The sequence below is a fragment of the Cavia porcellus genome, unplaced genomic scaffold (assembly GCF_034190915.1).
Source record: "Cavia porcellus strain 051 isolate PalLab524CR breed Dunkin Hartley unplaced genomic scaffold, mCavPor4.1 scaffold_27, whole genome shotgun sequence".
NCBI lineage: Eukaryota > Metazoa > Chordata > Mammalia > Rodentia > Caviidae > Cavia > Cavia porcellus.
The window spans coordinates 509,080-526,880 of NW_026947510.1; the positions used below are offsets into that span (position 1 = coordinate 509,080).

The 17,801-nt window shown below is 55.7% G+C and overlaps 2 protein-coding genes across 3 annotated transcripts; both read right to left on the reverse strand.

Annotated features, from left to right (window-relative positions):
* Positions 1–11,409, reverse strand: P3h3 (prolyl 3-hydroxylase 3). The gene is made up of 15 exons (XM_003463276.5): positions 10,899–11,409; positions 9,989–10,141; positions 9,472–9,682; positions 9,260–9,391; positions 8,695–8,831; positions 8,196–8,285; positions 6,605–6,657; positions 6,440–6,507; positions 6,145–6,269; positions 2,876–2,977; positions 2,456–2,606; positions 2,109–2,226; positions 1,939–2,014; positions 592–732; positions 1–497 (listed from the first exon to the last, which is right to left on the reverse strand). The coding sequence occupies exons 1-15, from the start codon at positions 11,367–11,369 to the stop codon at positions 324–326; spliced, it is 2,202 nt and encodes a 733-aa protein (XP_003463324.2). The 5' UTR covers positions 11,370–11,409; the 3' UTR covers positions 1–323.
* A 665-nt stretch (positions 11,410–12,074) lies between these two features.
* Positions 12,075–17,651, reverse strand: Gpr162 (G protein-coupled receptor 162). Of its 2 annotated transcripts, none has more exons than XM_005000656.4 (5): positions 17,255–17,651; positions 14,529–15,819; positions 13,694–13,883; positions 13,115–13,272; positions 12,075–12,842 (listed from the first exon to the last, which is right to left on the reverse strand). In XM_005000656.4, the coding sequence occupies exons 2-5, from the start codon at positions 15,393–15,395 to the stop codon at positions 12,291–12,293; spliced, it is 1,767 nt and encodes a 588-aa protein (XP_005000713.1). In that variant the 5' UTR covers positions 15,396–15,819; positions 17,255–17,651; the 3' UTR covers positions 12,075–12,290. The 2 variants fall into 2 exon arrangements, with proteins under 2 accessions (XP_005000713.1, XP_005000714.1); XM_005000657.4 differs by lacking the exon at positions 17,255–17,651 and adding an exon at positions 16,209–16,470.
* Between the last annotated feature and the right edge of the window lie 150 nt (positions 17,652–17,801).

Genomic DNA, 17,801 nt, shown 5'->3' on the forward strand with positions numbered 1-17,801 from the left:
TCCAGGGGTCTTCACATCCTTTATTGCACAGGTGGGGAGGGAAGACACAGCACCCTTATCCTGTGGAAAGCAGTCAGCCTCCAGCCCTGGCCACTGCTTTTCAAAGAGGCATAGTGTCCTTTGTGTGTCCCAGAGCTGCAGGTCCATCGGCTGGGGCCAGGCCCCACTCCCAGGTTTGGTGAGTGCCCTAAGTCCAGGCTGGTGCCCGGTGGATCCCAAGTGGGAGAACACAGGGACAGTGAGCTCATGTTCAGCTCCTGACATCACACAGGAACTTCTCGGGGTCCTTTCCTGAGCCAGGTGGCCACACTCCCAAGGCACACTCACAGCTCTTCTCGAACCCGAAGTGCTTTCCCAGCTTTATCGTGGGACCGCTGGGGCTTGCGGCTGGGGGGCTCTGGGGCAGGGTCCTTGCTGGGGGTTTCCTCTTCCTCTTCCTCCTCCTCCTCTTCCTCCTGCTCAGGCTCCCGAAGCAGCTCTTTGGCTTCTGCCCATTCCTGGGGAGGAGGGAGGAGGAGTGTGTCCCAGTCCCTGGGCCCTCTCAGTCCTCAGGAGAACCACACCCCCCCCCCACATTCCACTCTTCCTTACCTGCTCCCGGTGCTCTGGTGCCCACGTATGCCACAGTGCCAGGGCACAGCGCCGCCCACGTGTCACAGCCCATACGCCATGAGGGTTCTCCACACCAGAGCTGAAGGCTACTAGGCGCCCACAGCGAGGACGAACCTGGGCCTGGGGGGCCAGCAGGCTTAGTTCCAGCGACAAAGAATGGCCACCCCTTCCAGGCAGCTCTTTTTTTTCACTTCTGTCTTAATTCTACTATTATTCTGATTTCCCGGGAAATCAACCTCGACTTGGGGAGCACAAATGGTTCCCTGAGATGAGAGGAGCTGGAGTCCAAGCTGGGAACTAGGAGCCATCAGTGGCTGGAAGATCACAAGTGAGACCCTGAGCCTAAACTAGTGAGACCCTGTCTCAAAGCAAACAAACAAACAAAACAAAACACCCAAATCCAAACAAAACCCTTAAACTACTTACTCGAGGACTGGTGGAACACTTTCCTAGATACACAAGACTTTGGGATCAATCCCCAGCATTAAAATAAATAAGTACTATTATCATCACCCCGTTTAGGAAACTGAACCACAGGAAGGTTACAAGCCAAAAACCTGGCCTCCATGCTAGCATCTGCACACTAGCCACCATACTGGGAGAAGAACGGACTGTTTTTTTGGTTTTTATTTTTTATTTATTTATTTATTTGTCTTTTTCCTTTTTATTGGTACCGGGGATCGAACTCACGACTGCCTGCTTACAAGGCAGGCGTTTATGCCGCTGAGCTAAACCTCCAGTCCCAATTTTTTGTTTTTTAATACTGGGAATCAATCTCACCACTTCATGTTTGCCAGGCAGGTTCTGTACTGCTGAGTTATATCCCTGGCTCCAAGGACTGTTTGTTTTGTTTTAATTTCGTCAAATCCTTAAAATAAGGACATGATTTCAGAGGGATCCAGGCTATGCTTCACTCACCTTCCATTTCTGTTTTTTTGTTTTTTGTTTTTTTTTTTTTAATTTTTGACAGTCTTGCTATGGTGCCCAGGTTGGCCTCTAACTCCTGGGCTCAAGAGATCCTCCTGCCTCACCCTCCTGAGCCACTGGGATTACAGGCAAGTGCCACATATACATTCCCCTTTGGGAGAAGAGGTGAACCTGGAAGGCAGAGTCTTCAGGCCACTTAGCGAGCTACTACGGGGACACAATTAAGTTCTGCCAAAAAAGCCCTGAACCTATCAAGGTGGCAGGAAGCCCTGGAGAAGCAGGCGGGGAAGGGTTATGGCGACCCAGTAATTTCCCTGGATTTGCCTCCGAGAACCTTCTGTTTTGAATTCTGACCCCACAGCTGGGTCTGGTATCATCCCAATCCCTTCCATTGCCTACCGTGACAGTGAGGGCATTCGGCTGGGTGAAGAACAGGTCCCCGCCTTGGAAATCATCATTGAGGTAGAGGAGTCCACTGGGGAGGGAAGAGCACAGGAGGCAGTGGAGCCCACCCAGGGCTGGGCAGCTGTGGGGTGGTGACCTTTGCATGTCCCTCTACCTGCACCCACCTGTAGTCTCGGTAGGTGTAGGCGGGAGGCTCCCGCCAGCACTCTCCGGAGTCTGGATCCAGGATGCAGTTGTCCGCATGCACGGGGTGGCTCAGGTCCATGCGCTGCTCCTGCTCTCCTGAGCACATGCCAAGGGGTCTGGTGAGACCTCTGCATCCCTGCCCACCTGCCACCCCACAACTCACACCACCCACACCATCCACAAGCCCCCTGTGGCTCCTGGAGTCACAGAGCAGCCAGTCCCTACTGGTCAAGGGAATTGAGTCTTACTGGACTGAAAGGTTGGGTTGCTGGCCAGTGCAGTGCCTAGCAGTATGGGGAGGCATGCGGGGACCCTAAGTAGTTACCTTCGATGGCACTGCGGCACACCAGGTGGGTGAAGGAAAGATGCAGAGGCCGTTCCGGGGAAAAGTAGGCCTGGGTGAGGGTCCGCACCCGCTCACTCACCTCCAGAAGCAGCTTAGCACCCTGACTCCCCACAGTGCCAGCCCGGGCCAGCTACAGAGCAGAAGGCAGAGCAGGGAAGGAGGGAGCAATGGCAAATGTCCCAGCTTCTCCCCTGCCCTACCTCCTCTGCTCTCTACCCACGCCCATCCTCACTGAGCCAACACCGCAGGTCCCCAGGTCCTTGAACACCCACTTTCTCAACCCTGGCCTAGCTCTCAGGTAGTCCTGGGCGTGGGAAAGTCCTTCCTCAGAGGCCGAGGCCCTGGTGCAAGTCTCCTGCATACCCTCTTCTCCAGCCCAGGCGCAATACCTCCTCTCACCTGTGCAGCCTTGAGCACTGTGAGCCCCTCAAAGTGTTCATGGGGGGTGTGAGGGGAACGGCGACCACGGTAGCCGGACCTGGCTCCAGCCCCAGCTGCATCCTGGGTAGAAAGGGAATTCACATGGAGTTTCTCTTCCTGGCCTTCATCACAGCCACAGGCCTACAGAACCCTTCCTCTAGCCTTTCCACTCCCTAGAAGAGGCTGAAATTCCCAGAGTTCTCTTGAGGTTCCTATTCCTGAGCCGTAGGCCCTCCTGAGAGAGCAACTAGAGTCCCGGCTGCCTGCACTGTCATTCTCAGGAAAGGCCTGGAATCCCACTCACCAAGGACACTGCATGTGCGTGGAACTCAGGAAAGGGAACACTAAGAGAGCAGGGGAGAGAGAGACAGAGCTGGGAACCAGAAGGGCTTGTCACTCGTCTCCATGGACTCAGAAATAGAGGCATCTTTATGGAAACAGGACCCCAGAAGGAAACCAAACAGGCAGGCCCAGTCCAGGCAAAAAACTGACTCTACATGTTCTGGGGACCTCCTGGTCCACAGCCTCTTAATGCTGAGTCCTAATCACCAAGTACCTACACAACAATGCTTATCATCTAGGGGTCTCCCACAACTTGGAGTGTATATAACTGGGGCCCTTCCCTTTTCTGACATCCATTTTTCTGTCCATTTTTCAAATCTCAAGTTTAAATACCTTGCTACCCCTTACAGACCTCATCTCCAAGGACCCTACCATCTCACCCAAGCCATCTAATCTTCATTTATTTATCTTTGTGTTGCTAAGGATGAAGCCAGGACCTCAAGCACACCAGGTAAGTGATGTACCACTGAGTCACATTCCCTGTCCATACCTTCTATTCAATAGATTCAATTCATCTAACACATCTGTGCTGATAATCTACTATGTACCAGGCACTGTTTCAGGAATCAAGAATCAGGAATCAATAAATGTGAAGGAAAGGTCCCTGCACTATGACATTTTGATTTATTTATTTAGTGGCATTAGGGATAAAACCCACGGGTGGCTTTACCACTGAGCTATATCTCCACCCTTTTCATTTTTTGATTTTGCGACAGCATTTTGTTAAATTACCAGCTTGGCCCAGAACTTGTGATCTTCCTGCCTCAGCTTCCTGAATATCTGGGTTTATAGGCCTGTATCACAGAACATACCTAGGATTTATATTTTAAGTTGATAAAAATAAATAAACGCATCAGACCAATTCAGAGGGCGATAAAGTGCCACAAAGATAATTAAAACAGTGCTACAACCTTGAGAGTCCCAGCCAGAGGCTGGAGGTGACCGCAGTTAAGTCAGAGGAAACAGCAGGGCAAGAGTGTGGAAGTTAGAGCGAGTTCAGTATGAGCACAGAACAGGAAGAAGGCGTGATGTTTGGGAGTTACCCTTACTTTCTCTACTCATCATCTTCCACCCCAGCTTGTCCCCCCTCCTTTTTTTTGTCTTGTCTTTTTGAGACAGAGTCTCACTGTGCAGTTCAGGCTGGCCTTGAGCTCACTTTGTAGCCTAGCCTAGTCTCACACTCACCACGGTCCTCCTGCCTCAGCCTCCCGAGTGCTGGGATTACGGGCATGAGCCACCATGCCCGGTTCTCTTTTCTTTTTTATAGACATGGTCTCCCTAGCAATCTAGGCTAGCCTAGTTGTTATGTTGCCCAGGCTAGCCTGAAACTTGTGATCTTCCTGCCTCTGCCTTCCAAGCACAGGGATTACAGGCTTGTACTCCCACATCTGCTCTTTTTTTATTTTCTAAGTATATTTCTCATCTGTTCAGTCTTCCTTCCAGTGAGATGAGCACCTAACAGAATCACAAAGCGGAATCACTCCCTTTTGCACACCACCACTAGAAGGAGCTACTGCTCCTACACAAAACTGACTCCAGACTTACACTTGGAGGTTTTACAGAGGAACTCGCAAGTCACCCTTTAAACTTGCAGCAGCTGTCCACCATCTGCCAACAAATTCTACACTCCTTGGCAAGAGACAGAGGGGGCTCTCCAGCAGCCAGCCTGGGCTCTTTGCCTTTTCTCTTGCATTGCCTCTTGATAATACACAGCCTGATGCAAACAGCGACAGCCAATACTGCTGTATGTTTTGTGAGCTCTTTACCACATTCTGATTCACGTTATCCTCACCACACCACTTCACAGATAGGAAACCAGGCTTAAGATGCCTCAGTAAACTTCCCCGTGCTTTACAGTTCCCAGAATGTGCCTGCTCTGCCTTCTTCCTGACTTTCCTCCCCTTCTTGCTGTTTTTTCTTTGTACTACAGCAATCAAATCAGGGCCTTGCACATGACAGCCAAGCACTCTGCTACTGAGGTTCACCTCTTGCTTGCTCCCCAACACTTGTTTTGAAATGAGGTCTCACCATGTTGCCCAGGCTGCTCTCAAGCTCCTGGGCTCAAGTAATCCTCCTGGTTAGTAGGACTGCAGGCACATACCACTGTACCCCTTTGCCTGGTTAAGACTGCTTAGACTAGGCTCAAGGGCCACCCCCTTTGCTAAGCCCCCTATGACTTTGCATCCGTGCCTGTGAATACAGGCTCCTTTATCAAACTCACGCCATGCTATAATTACAAAACTCTGTGCACAGCCTATGTACACATGTGCTCCCAGAGTGCAGAGTCTGTGCACTCCTCACGCCCTGGAAATCTGCAGTTTCTCTACACAGCACAGGCTCTGTGAGTGCTGCTGAATAAGCAGTAGCCCAGAACAAGGACCAAAGCTTTATGTAGACTTGGACTCAATCATCGGGTGTGGGTCATTTGATCCAAAGTAGGAGGGGACACAAAGATGAGGAAAGAAGCCTACGTGTCACCATGCCCATGACTCAATTCCACTAACCCGAAACCTGCACACTCAGCCATTTCTATGCCTCTGTGGCTTTCTTTTGCTCTTCCCATGAACTTCTAGCAACATTTCTTTGTAAAAAACATCCATCCCATGCCAGTTAAGAGGTGGTGATAAGGGGCTGAGGATTTAGCTCAGCGGCATAAGCGCCTGCCTTGCGAGCAGGTGGTCATGAGTTCGATCCCTAGTACCGATAAAAACCGAAAAAGACAAAAAAAAAAAAAAAAAATTGAAAAAAAAAAAGAGGTGGTGATAAACAACGGAGGAGCCTCAAATCAGGCGTGGTTTCCTATGCCTCCCAGTGTAAAATGGGGACAGGTCAAGCAGGGCATGGCCAGCTCACACCCACAGGAGCAACCATAGCACTGGGCACTACCATCCTCTTGGCCTTCGAACCTTGGCCAGCTGCAGCAGCACCCCACACTCGGCCGGTGTGAGCAGCCCGTCCAGCACTGCTCTTTCTGATCCATTCAGTTGCCTGGCATCCTGGGTCAGGGTCACCCCCTCCAGGAGGAGGACATCTGCAGGGAAAGGGACAGGACAGAGTCACTGGGGATCCTCAGAGTTAACAGCCCAGGGTCACCCCCTCCAGGAGGAGGACATCTGCAGGGAAAGGGACAGGACAGAGTCACTGGGGATCCTCAGAGTTAACAGCTCCAGACCCTCCAGGCTCCTGCCCCTAGAAGCTCACCTTTCCAATAGGTCAGGGGCTTCTGCTGTGGAGGCTCCTGGTCCCAAGGTCTCTTCTCTTGATCCTCTCTCGGAGGTGCAGACATGCTCAGTGGGTGCACAGGACAGCCCAGACCCGGCCTCCCAGCACTCCTTCCCCTTCCTCCTGCCCCAGGGCACCCCCTACCTGAGCTTTGCTCTCAGTGCCTCAGGGATGAGACCTGTTGGTGTCCAAGGATCCTGTGACCATCAAGAAAAGTCTGTCATCCACAAGTCCAGCCTCTGGAACCCCCAACATTAGATTCTGAATCATCACAGAAGGTCTTCCTGCTTCCAGAGAGGGGAAGCAGAGACGGGAAAGCCCTGGGCCCAAAATCAGGGTGACTCAATGTAGTACCCTGGGTACTGGACAAACTCTGCAGTAACAAATACCAACAGCAAAGGTGACTTGCATAGCACTCACCGTTTGTCAGGTGCTAGTCTAAGAGCTTTATACACGGAAGTGGGATTTACCATTTTAAGTTCATAATGGTCTTATGAAACATAGAGCTAATGGCTCTTTGTGCAATCGAGAGTCCTGAGACAGAGGTCAAGTAACATTCTCAAGGTCACACAGCTAGTAAGGGACAGAGTGACATAAACTAGCTTCCCTGCCCTTGGTTTTGTCCAGTGGCTCTCAAGCAGGACGATCTTGCTCCCAGGAGACATCAGGCAATGTCTAGAAACATTACTGACTATCATGGCTCAGTCCATCAACGTGGTGTTGATACCTACTGAATGGAGACCAGGGAAGCTGCTGAACATTCTGTAACAAACCCCTTTTCTTCCATCAACAAAGCATTACTGGGTTCAAAATATTTGCCTCGAGTGTGTGTGTGTGTGTGCGCGCGCGCGCGCGCGCGCGCACGCGCGCGCACACAGTGCTGGGGATCAAACCCAAGGCCTTGCACATGCTCAGCACCACTGAGCTGCATCCTCTTCCCTGAGGATGTCAGTAGAGAATCGCTGTTCTGTGCTATCGCCCTAGCTAGGGAAAGCCTCCACCTTTGTGACCACAGGAGGGTAAGGAAAGCAGCAGCAACAGTGCTTTCCACTCTACACAGGATGATGTAGCTTCAGGCAAGTGTGTGACACATGCTGGCAACTCCAGCACTCTGGGACGCTGCAGCTGGAGGATTGCAAGTTCCAGCCCAGCCTTGGCAACTGAGTAACTTGCCAAGACACTGACTCAAAATAAAAAATAAAAAAGGAGCTGGGAGCACATCTCAGTTTAAGGGCTTTGGGTTGAATCCCCAGTACCACAAAAAAAAATTATATATATATATTCTTTCTCAGTACCATGGGATTGGTGTAATTGCTGATTGCTGTGATTAACAAGTAAGGTAGCCACACACCTGTAATCCCAGCACTCAGGAGGCTGAGGCAAGATGATCTCTGCAAGTTCAAGACCAGCCTGGGCTACAAAGTGACTGAGCTCAAGGCCAGCCTGAACTGCACAGTGAGACCTTGTCTCAAAAAGAAAAAATAAATAAATAAATAAGGACATTAAGGTGGAGGCAAGACAAGGTTTGGAGCATGTTTATGGCAGATGGCTGACTCTTTGGCCTGAAGGATCCCAAAGCCACTTGAAGTACAGGCACACTGCCTGCTCCTGGGACAGGTTTTTCCAAGACCCCTGAGCCAGAGAATAGGAGGCCTGGTAAATAAAAGTGGCGTGGAGAGTACTGTGCTCCCAGGCAACAAGAATAGCAGGCTACGATAGCAGAGAAGTCACTCACAGGGTCCTTGAAGCTGGTGCCCAGGTGCTCCATGGCATAGTAGAGCTGCCTCTTCTCCCCCAGGGACCGAAGGATAAAGCTCTGGATGTCCTGAGGGGCAGATGGGAGCAGAATGAGTACAAGAAGAAGGAAAGAGTGGGGGAGGTCAGAGCAACCCGGATCTAGGACAGGCCTGCATGCATGCTGAACCGTTTACTGCACCCCTTGGCTCTGGGCTTAACTGGGAAGAAGTAGGAATGTGTGTGTGTGTGTGTGTGTGTGTGTGTGTGTGTGTGTGTGTGTGTATATACATGTATACATACGTACAAGGTAAGGACAGGCAAGACTGAGGGAAAAGAGTGGAGCTAGAAATGGACTCCATGAGGAGCAGGGAGATGGCAGACGTTAGATGTTGGACTTGGGTTCCCTGTGCTGGCTGGACACTTGGGTGAGAGGTTATTTCTCAGTTACATCTGCTTGACCCAGGGCTCCCCCCAGCGGTCAGCACAAAAGCCCATACCTCTCTTGCCCCAAGCCCAAGTCCCTGCTCTCCCAGCTGGGCCTGGTACTGGGTCAGTGCCTGCTTGGCAGCATCATCCTCCGGGTAGAAGAGCAGAATACTCAGAACATTTTCCACGGCTTGAGACAGATTTCCCACTGGAGACAGAGGGACAGGGAGGGAACACAGAGGCAGAGAAGAGCAATGACCCTGGGCAGAACTGGCAAATGCCATCATCTACGCCAACCAACAGACTCCGAGAGCCCCTGGCCAGCCTGGCAGAGATGCCCATCCCCTTGCTTCTTTGCCAAGCTAACTCAAACATACCTTCACTGGCAGCGGCCAAAGTGGAAGAGAGGAAATAAAAGGAAGTGACAGCAAAGGCAGAAGGAGCCCATGATAGACCCATCTCCAGAGCTTTTCACAATGGTGCCAAAGAAGGAGAGCAAACTAAGGGTCCTCCTCCAGAAGTGACGCTCCTCATGCACCTTGACAGGGAAACTACAGATCCAGAGACAGAGAGGTGGGGCTCAGGGGACGCTCAGAGACCGATCCCAGGCACCGGGCCCACCCTTCCCCAACTCACCTTGAGCATAGGCCTCATGCAGACGCCTCAGTTGGCCAGGGAAGAAGTCAGGCACAGGGAAGCTGCGACCTGGACGGGTGGCTATGTCCATCACACAGCGCTGCCGGCACTGCAGGACCCGAATCCATTGTCCTGCAGAGAACAGAGCCAGCCACGAGGCTGTGCGTGACCTGAACCTGTCTCACACCCCTATCATGTGCCTCATCTCTCACCTGCAATGGCAAGGTAGAGGCCAGCCTGGCTCTCAGTGCCTTCTTCCTCCTTCTCCTCCTCCTCTTCTGTCTCCTGCTCCTCTGGCCCCTCGCAGGCAGCCCGGCAGCTCTCCAACTGGGCCAGGCACCCCTGCAGGGCCTCCTCCAGCCTGGGCAGTGCCAGTGTCACTTCCTGGCGTCCCAAGAGCTCCAAGCCAGTGTCATAGTCTGCCTGTTGGGAGGGGGAGTACTCAGCCATCTGATAAGAGGGCAAAATTAGGTGGTAAACAGAACAGAGTAGTGCTGGCCTCACTTGGGGCATGGGCTCCATGTTCTGAGGCATCTTGGGGAAGAACACAGCAGGCCTTGGAATCAGAAGATGAGAGCATTCAACTTTAGTGACAACTTTAGTGACGTCCAGGGCCACTGAGGGTCCCAGAACTCCCGCTGTCCAAGCTACACAGCACCTGGGCCTACAGAGACTGGTGTATCCAACTAGAGAGGTGGTGGCTAGGCATAGGTGGCACGGAAGTCTTACCCAGTATGGGGGTGTTTCCAGGTCACGGAAGCTCTGTGGCCGAAGCCCAGGCATTCGTCTGTACTTGGCAATGTCCTCCCGCATCTGCAGGTGCATAGGGTTCGCCACAAAGAAGGTGTGCGCTGCTGCCGCCGCCAGTTCCCTCTTCTTCAACTGAAGGACCGAGGATGGGACGTCAGAGCCCAATCTCCAGCTCACTATTGTAGACCCCTCTAGAAACCAAACTGTGAGCCTTGCAGGAGCTCGGTGACTAAGGACAGGAGTTCTGAAAACTTTGGAGTGGATGGGACGTGGTGAGAGGAGCTCTCAGGGTGACAGCGTGAAATCAATGGCTAACTGAAGTGGGAAGGGGGGCCCCGGGGGACAGCAAAAGTCGCAGGTCTCTAGGACCCTGCGCTGAGGTGTGTGTACCCAGCGCCTGCTTCCCGGCCACGTAGGCATCGGGCGTCAGACACCAGCGACCGTCCGGTGGCTGCGCGGCGTCCTGCCAGCTTCGGACCCTCAGCCTCACCCGCGCTGCTCTAACCTTCCCGAAGTCTCCCGTGAAACGCACACAAACACGCCTTCTCCATCCTGCGCGGCCACCGCCCTCTGCTTCACTCACCCCGCCCAGGTCTCAGTAAAGCCCACTAAACCGCCCGGCGAGCAGCGCACGGCTATAATCCCAGCACCTCGGAGGGTGAGGCGGGAGGATCGCTGCGAGTTCAGCAGCCAGCCTGGGCTACCTGATGAGCTCAGGGCAGCCTGAATTACAGAGCGAGACCCTGTCAAAACCAAAAAAAACAAAACCACTAAACCAAAGCCCAGGGCTCCCTCCATCTTCGCTCTGGCCCCAGCTCGCCCCCTCCCGGTCGGCTCGAAGTAGGACAGCGACGCGGCGGGCAGGGCTGGGTCCTCGCGGGCCCCGCACCTGGTAGTAGGCCCTCTGCAGGTAGTTGTAGGGCTCCCGCCGGCGGAAGGCATCCCGCACCGCTCGCCCCACGCGGAGCCGCGCTGCGCCCCCGGGGCCCAAGGTCCGCGTCGCGCACTGCTCCAGGCACTCGGCGCGACGGAACACGGCGCGGAGCAGCAGCGGCTCCCTGGCCCGCGGCCAGGGTCCGGGAGCTGAGTCGGGCTCTGGGGCTCCGGGCTCGGCCGCGCAACTCGCCCCGCAATCCTGCCGCGCGCGGCCCAGCGCCGCCCGGCTTCGCAACGCCTCCCGGAGCAACGCCACGGCGGGCGCCCAAGCTCCAGCCGCGTAGGCGCGCAGCCCATCGGCGTAAAGCAAGTCTGGAGCCTGGGGCGGCGCCCCGGGGGACAACGGGGTCAACCCCGGGGGGTCGGAGGATCCCGGCGGCGGCAGCAGGAGCAGCAGCAAGAGAGGCCGGAGGAGCCGGAGCATGGTGCCCGAGTCACCGGCGGGAGGGAACTGCGGGACCGGAGGGCGGGAGAGGAAAGGGAGAAGGGGGAGGGACGGAGGGAGCGAAGGAGAGGAGGAGGGAGAGAAGACCTACTGGGCCGGGCGGATCCGTGGGGCAGCCAGATGAGAGATGGTGAGAAGTGGGGGAGCCGGTGCACGGATCATGAACGAATGGGGCCCGCGTGGATTAGAGGAGGGTCAAAGGTGAAGGAACCAGAGCAGGCCTGGAGCCTCTGGAGGATTTGGTGACACCAACCCTTGCATCCTTGCTATAGAGGTTCCTCGGGCTCTGTGCCCTTCCATTCTTGGGTCCAGGAAAAGGAGTGTAGTGCATCTACCCAGACTTGGGACCCCAAGTCAGGCCCCAAACTTTACTGCCCAGAAAGTGAGGTTCTGGATAGATCTGGAGAAAACAGGAGGGTTGGGGTGTCGACGACAGAACCACAATTCAAAGCCACCTTCATAAATCTGAACAAAAACCCCCCAAGCTCAGATGTCTCCCCATGCTCACCCCAGCACCATATATACACAAGCCCCTCTCTGCTGTCTGCAGGCTGGCATGTAGTGATTTCCCCATGTGTCTTCTGGTGCCTCTGTCTCTATCCCTGCTCTGTTCTGTCCTCTGCATCACACGAATTTGAGTCTCTGACCACACCCTTTGCCACCACCATACATTGGACATTGAGATTTCTATGGCAACACTCAGACTTTAATACATTTTGCTAGGGATGATGGAAGGTGAGCAGGGCATCTGGTCACTTGGATCATAAAGAGCAGGGGCTCTTCAGCCCCAGATCTCGTGTCCCATCTCCCTGGAATCTGGGGGCAATAGCCCTAGGCTCAGTGCCAGAGCAAGTGTCCTCACCTGGCTCCTTTCTCAGAGTCCAGAAAGCCCATCTGGGCTCACAGGGTCAGCTGAGGAAAGATAGGGTTACCTGGGCCCCAGGGTCTCCCCCAGGCCCTTACACTGCCTTCACTCCCTGTCAGGGAACAGCGTCGCCCTGAGCTTAGCCCCAAAGGAAGTCTGATGGCTCGGCTGTCAGGGGACCCTAGGGAGAGTCGGCGGGGTGAGAGACCCAGGGGCCTGGGCCTGCGAGGAGAGGGTCCTGGAGAGGCCGCTGGAGAAGGCAGAGGTGTCTCATCAATGAAGGTGGTGATCTCCTCCCGGAAAAAGCCAGGACCCCTTGGAGGTCCTCCACCTGATCCCAAAACCCCACTTTCCAGGAACTGTCGAAGGCTGGCCAGCCCACCACCTTCAGCCTCTTCTTCATCCTCCGGGTCTTCCAGGCCATGTCTCTGCCCCAGGTACTCGGGAGGAGACTCAAGGGCCCGGCTCTGGGAAGGGAGGACCCGGATGTCATCAGAGGATGACCACTTGTGTAAGAAGGAGCCTGGTGCTCGAGGAGTAGAGAAGATGTTGGTGTCATCATGGGACAGACGGCGTGACAAAGGGACCTAGGAAGAGAAGTGGGTGAGACCTGGAGGTATTGCAGAGACAAAGTAAGGACCTATAAGATGGCGCCATCCTCTTCGATTTCTAGACTTTTGCTCTGGTGGGTAAACCTGGCCCTGAAAGGAGTACGGGAGCCTCTTCTCCTTTAGTTTACTCCTTTCCTTTACCTGCCTCTTAGGGTTCTCTGCAGGCCCCGGCTATGCCACAGAGGGGCAGCTAACAGGGCTTAGAGAAGAGTGGTATGGGCAGCCAGGTCAGGGCTGGGTCTCCATACCTGTAAGTAGTGCACTCTCTCAAGAGGGGGAAAGAGCATATGCCGGCCAGGCAGGAGTTTCACCTGGGTGGGGTCCCTGCCCCCTGGCCCCGTGGCCCCATTAGCATCAAATCGAACTTTGCAGACTCGGCCATCTGTGTAGTCGTCACAGCCCCCATCTAGGAGAGACAAAGGGCAGAGTGGTCACACAGAGAGAACAACCAACCTGCACCACCCTTTTCTAAGCTCCCATAGAACTCTTCATGGGTTGACTGGCATTTGTGGCACTGTCTCTGGAGCTGGAGTCTCTCAGGAAGCTTAGCTTCCCTTTAGTGCCATAGCCTTCTTTACATGATGACTGGGGACTAGTTCCCAGGCTCTTAAATGGTGGGGGCCAGAGCAGCGTCTATGGGCTTCTAGAAAGGAGCCCAGGCAGAAGGAAGCTTCAAGTGGGTAGCAGAGGGCCTGATCAGGCAAGGGAGAACTGGAGGAACACAGGCTTCATCCAACAGGGGAGCCCAGGGCCTCACAGGAAGGGGTGGTGGACAGGGCAGAGTAGACAGAGGTCCAGGAACACCAAAGCCCAGTCCCTTCTCTAACCGTCATTGCCGTCCTCCTCAGACATGATAGCCACGCACTGCTCCCACACTGTGCGCACGTCGGCACGGTAGCGTTCACAGGACCAGATGAAGGAGGGCAGCAGCAGTGTCTGTGCCATGGAACACCACAGCACAGCCAGCACCATCCACGGGGGAGCCGAGTCAGACTTCAGGGAAAAAAAGCTCACCACCTGGTGGGAGGACAGGGAACGGCAGGTCAGCCCAGCCCTGGGTGGAAGGGATGCCTCCTGAGGAAGGACAGAAGAGAAGCTGCAAGTGGAAGTGAGGTGGGTGGGGTTTGACTCAGAGGAAGGCCAGGGAAGAGTGCTGGAGACAAAGCTCTGGAATCATAGAGAGAACAGTGGAAATGCAGAGACAGTGCAGGAAAGGAACAGAGAGAAATCCAGATATAGAGGCAGCATAGGCTTGTGGAGTGAGCCCTACGCACTTTCCACCCAAGAAACCCAGAGACTGTGGTATCCAGAGGGAAAGAGAGCATGGTTCTGGGCACCAGGATGACAGGTTGAACTGTGGAGCTGCGAGGCAAATGATGGATCTGGAGGATAAGCAGCAGAACTGAAGGGTGGATGATGGAGCTGGACAGTGGAAACTGAAAGGCAGATAGATGGTAGAGCGTGCAGGCAGGGAAGTGGGACCTGCAAGATGGATGATGGAGAAGAGGACTGTAATGCATTGGGTGGGTAGAGGAAAAGAAGATGGATGATGGAATGGGAGGAAAATGATGGAGCTGCTGCATGGTTGGTGGGGCTACAGGTCAGATGAGGATGCAGGGACCTGGATGTTAAGGAGAACAGCTGGGGGGACCCCAGTCTCACCAAGATGGGCACCCCTGTGAGTGAGTCATAGAGAAAGACGATGGCGCTGACCAAGTTGGTGACCTGCAGTGATGTCTTGGCAGACTCGGAGCCATCCAACGAGGACCGCCGCTTCCCTCGGGTATCTTCTACCACAATGGCTGGCACCTCAAAAGCTGGCCGGGTGCCAAAGCCGCCTGGCCCACCTGCTTTGGCTCTGCCATTGCCCCCCGCTCTCCGGGCCTGCCGAGCCCTCCGGGGCCGGGCCCACAGCGTCTGGTAGAAAGTGATGGCCACACAGACCAGTCCCATGACAATGCCCCCGAGGAGTAGGAGGCTGAAGCAGACACCAAAGCCAAGACCAATCTTGGAGACTATGAACTGGCAGCCTCGGGCATAGTAGCGCTCTCCATTGTTGTGCCAGCCAATGGAAGGCAGTGTGGAAAGGATGAAGCTGACCATCCAAATACCCATAACAGCATGCAGCGCCTGCTTCTTGGCATTGCTGAGGCGGTAGTTGACAGGCCAACGCACCATCCACATGCGATGGTAGGAGAGTGAGGCAACCGTGAAGCAGGTGGCCAGAGCCAGAGTGTAGTAGGTGGACACAAAGACCTTGCAGATGCTTTCGTTCCAGTCGTAGTCGGAGGAAGCCTGGCGCCGCAGCTGCACCACGGCAAACGTGGTGAGGGGCACGGCCGCCATGAGTATGTGCGTGCCCGCCAGGAAACAGAGCAGCAGCTCCAGTGGCTTGTGCTTCTGCTGCTTGGCTGAGATGCTCAGGATGATCCAGGCATTGGCCAGCAGTGCCAGGAGCCCACAAGCCAACCAGGACAATGCATTGGAGCGCAGGGAGGCCTCTTCTGCCCCCACCCCACCCCGAGCCATCCTATTCTCAGCCCCCCACCCCCTCTGAACTCCGGGGGCGGGGGCTAGGTCTCACCCAGGAGCCCCACTTACATGCATCCCCATTATGCCCACAATCTTTGCCCTGTAGTCTGTCAGGCTGCCCCCAGGCCCACCCTCCTGCTCAGCATGGCATGACTGACCCAGCTAGGGCCAGGGCAGGGGTGGAGGCTGTGAGTCAGCAGGGGTGGTCCTCAGTCTCAGGGCCCAGTGTGGCTCTTCCTTAAGTGTCCCTGGAATTGATGGGGGAGGCCAGCTGGCTGCTTTCCCAACTGCAAGGTTGGCTGGAGCACCCTGGTCCCCAAGCTGGGACTTGCAGGTCTCTGTCTCCTCAGGTTCTTGAATAGGCAGGGAATCTTCTGGATGGTCCAAGGAATTTGGAGGTGGGCTCAGCCACCTGGGCCAGCTACAAAGGAAAAGTGAGATGAGGGAGGGGGAGGGAAAAGGCTGAGCCTAGCCTGTCTCCTAGGTACCCCACCCACTTCCCTCCAAACTACTGAAATGACTGATTACTAGGATTATGGGAGTCAGAGCCCCCCCAACCTGTCTTAATCAGACAACACATGCACCACACACAGATAAGAGTGCCTCTGATTCCAAACTGCCAGAAAGAAGACATTCTTACCTCCCTATCTCCCATCCTTTTTAGCCCTTCTTCCCCACTCTAGAATTCCCAGTTCTTCCTTCTAACATCCCCCTTCCCCCATCTTCATGTCCCTGAACCTCTTCAGAGAGACTGACCAGAGCCACAGGACTGGTTTCTCTTTGGAGTTCAAAGTCGACTGCCTCCCCTACCTGTCAGTCTCCCTGGCCCAGCGGTCTTGATGCCCAGCTGCATTTCCCCAAGCCTGGCTGATTACCCTCCAGCTACCCAGGGAGCTGGGAAAATGGGAGAAAAGAGGCTGCGACCGAAGGGGGGCCAGGGAACCCGAAGGCGGGGAAACCACTGACATCAGAAGCATCCAGAAATGGAAAGAGGGGGAACTAGGGAGAAGGAGGAGAGTTTGGCAGAAGAGAAAGAGGGGGCAAAGTGGTAGTATCTGAAAATAGAAGGAACGCTCAGGCGCCCCTGGAGAAGAGGCCTTGGAGGGAGGAGGGGTGGGTTGGAGGTGGGAGCAGGGAACAGGAGGCTGAGAAGCAGAGCCCACAGTTTAGTAAGGTGCTGACTCCCACTGGGAGACTGAGTCTCCCCATCCCCTGGGCCCAGAGCCTCAGTTTCCCTCTAGGACAGTCTGGCTCTTAACGATGCTGAACTGCGGAGCCCTGGGGAGGAGGCTAACAGGAAACTGGTGAAACCTTGAACACAGCAGTCTGTGAGGTTGGGCATAATGGTTCTGGGGCAAATGGGGTGAAAATGGGGCACAGCAGTGCCAGGGGCTACTTCCTATGGAAGAACCGCAGACCTCTGCCCTCCCCAGCAGGTCCTGGTCCACCCCCCCCCACCTTTGTCTTCCTTCCAGAGCCCAGCACACCCTAGTTGCCATGGTAATGGCCATGCAGGAGGAGGTGGAGGGAGCTGGTCAGGAGCCCCCCACTCCCTGCCCCTGCAGCGGCCGACCCCTTTCCACCCACCTCCCTAGGCGCAGTGGGTGGGCTCAGTGAGGAAAAGATGGGAGTCAGGGAGAAGCGGGAAGGCTGTGAAGGACACAGAAGAGGTGAAGGACAGAGAGCTGAGAAGGAAGGAGGGGGTTGGGGCTGCCAGGCGGGCAGGGGTCCCTCGCCCTTCGCCGTGCAGGGTAAGGTCGGGCAGCTCCTCCTCCCGCCACCCGCAGGCGGTCGGGGGCAGGAACAGCAGGTGGCTGGGGAGGAGGGGCGGCGCGGGGACGGGCGGGGGTCCTTACCTGCGTGTGCCCGCGGCGGGGACCCACGCGCACTCCGGCCCGGCTCCGCGCTGCTCCGCGCCACCGCCCCGGCTCCCTCGCTCCCTCCCCGGCCCGGCCTCGGGCTCAGCTCGCAGCCCGCGCCGCCCCGGCCCAGCCAGGCCCCGCCCGGCCCCTGCCTCCCGGGGACATGGGCCTGGGCGCACGAGTTAGGGAACCGGGCCGGCACCGGGGCTGGGGGGACAGCGCGGGCGGGGCGGGGACACTGGACGGCGGCGGCCCAGGGGGAGGGACGAGCACGGCGCCGGAGGGAGGGGGCGAGGAGGACGCGGGCTTGGCTGGCAGCGCCGTGTCCTGCCCCCACCCAGCCCGAGGAGCCAGCTGGTGTTGCTGGGGACCGGGGAGCTGGGTGTTCGCAGAGAAGGAAGCGAGCGAGCGTGTGTCACCGTGTGTCACTGTGTGCCTCCGTGTGCGGGCTGTGCCTTGGGGACAGCTCCTAGGACTGGGGTGGCGGCGAGTTAGGAGCCAAGGGAATTGGGGTGCAAATTTGGGGCTGGGGGACGGCTTG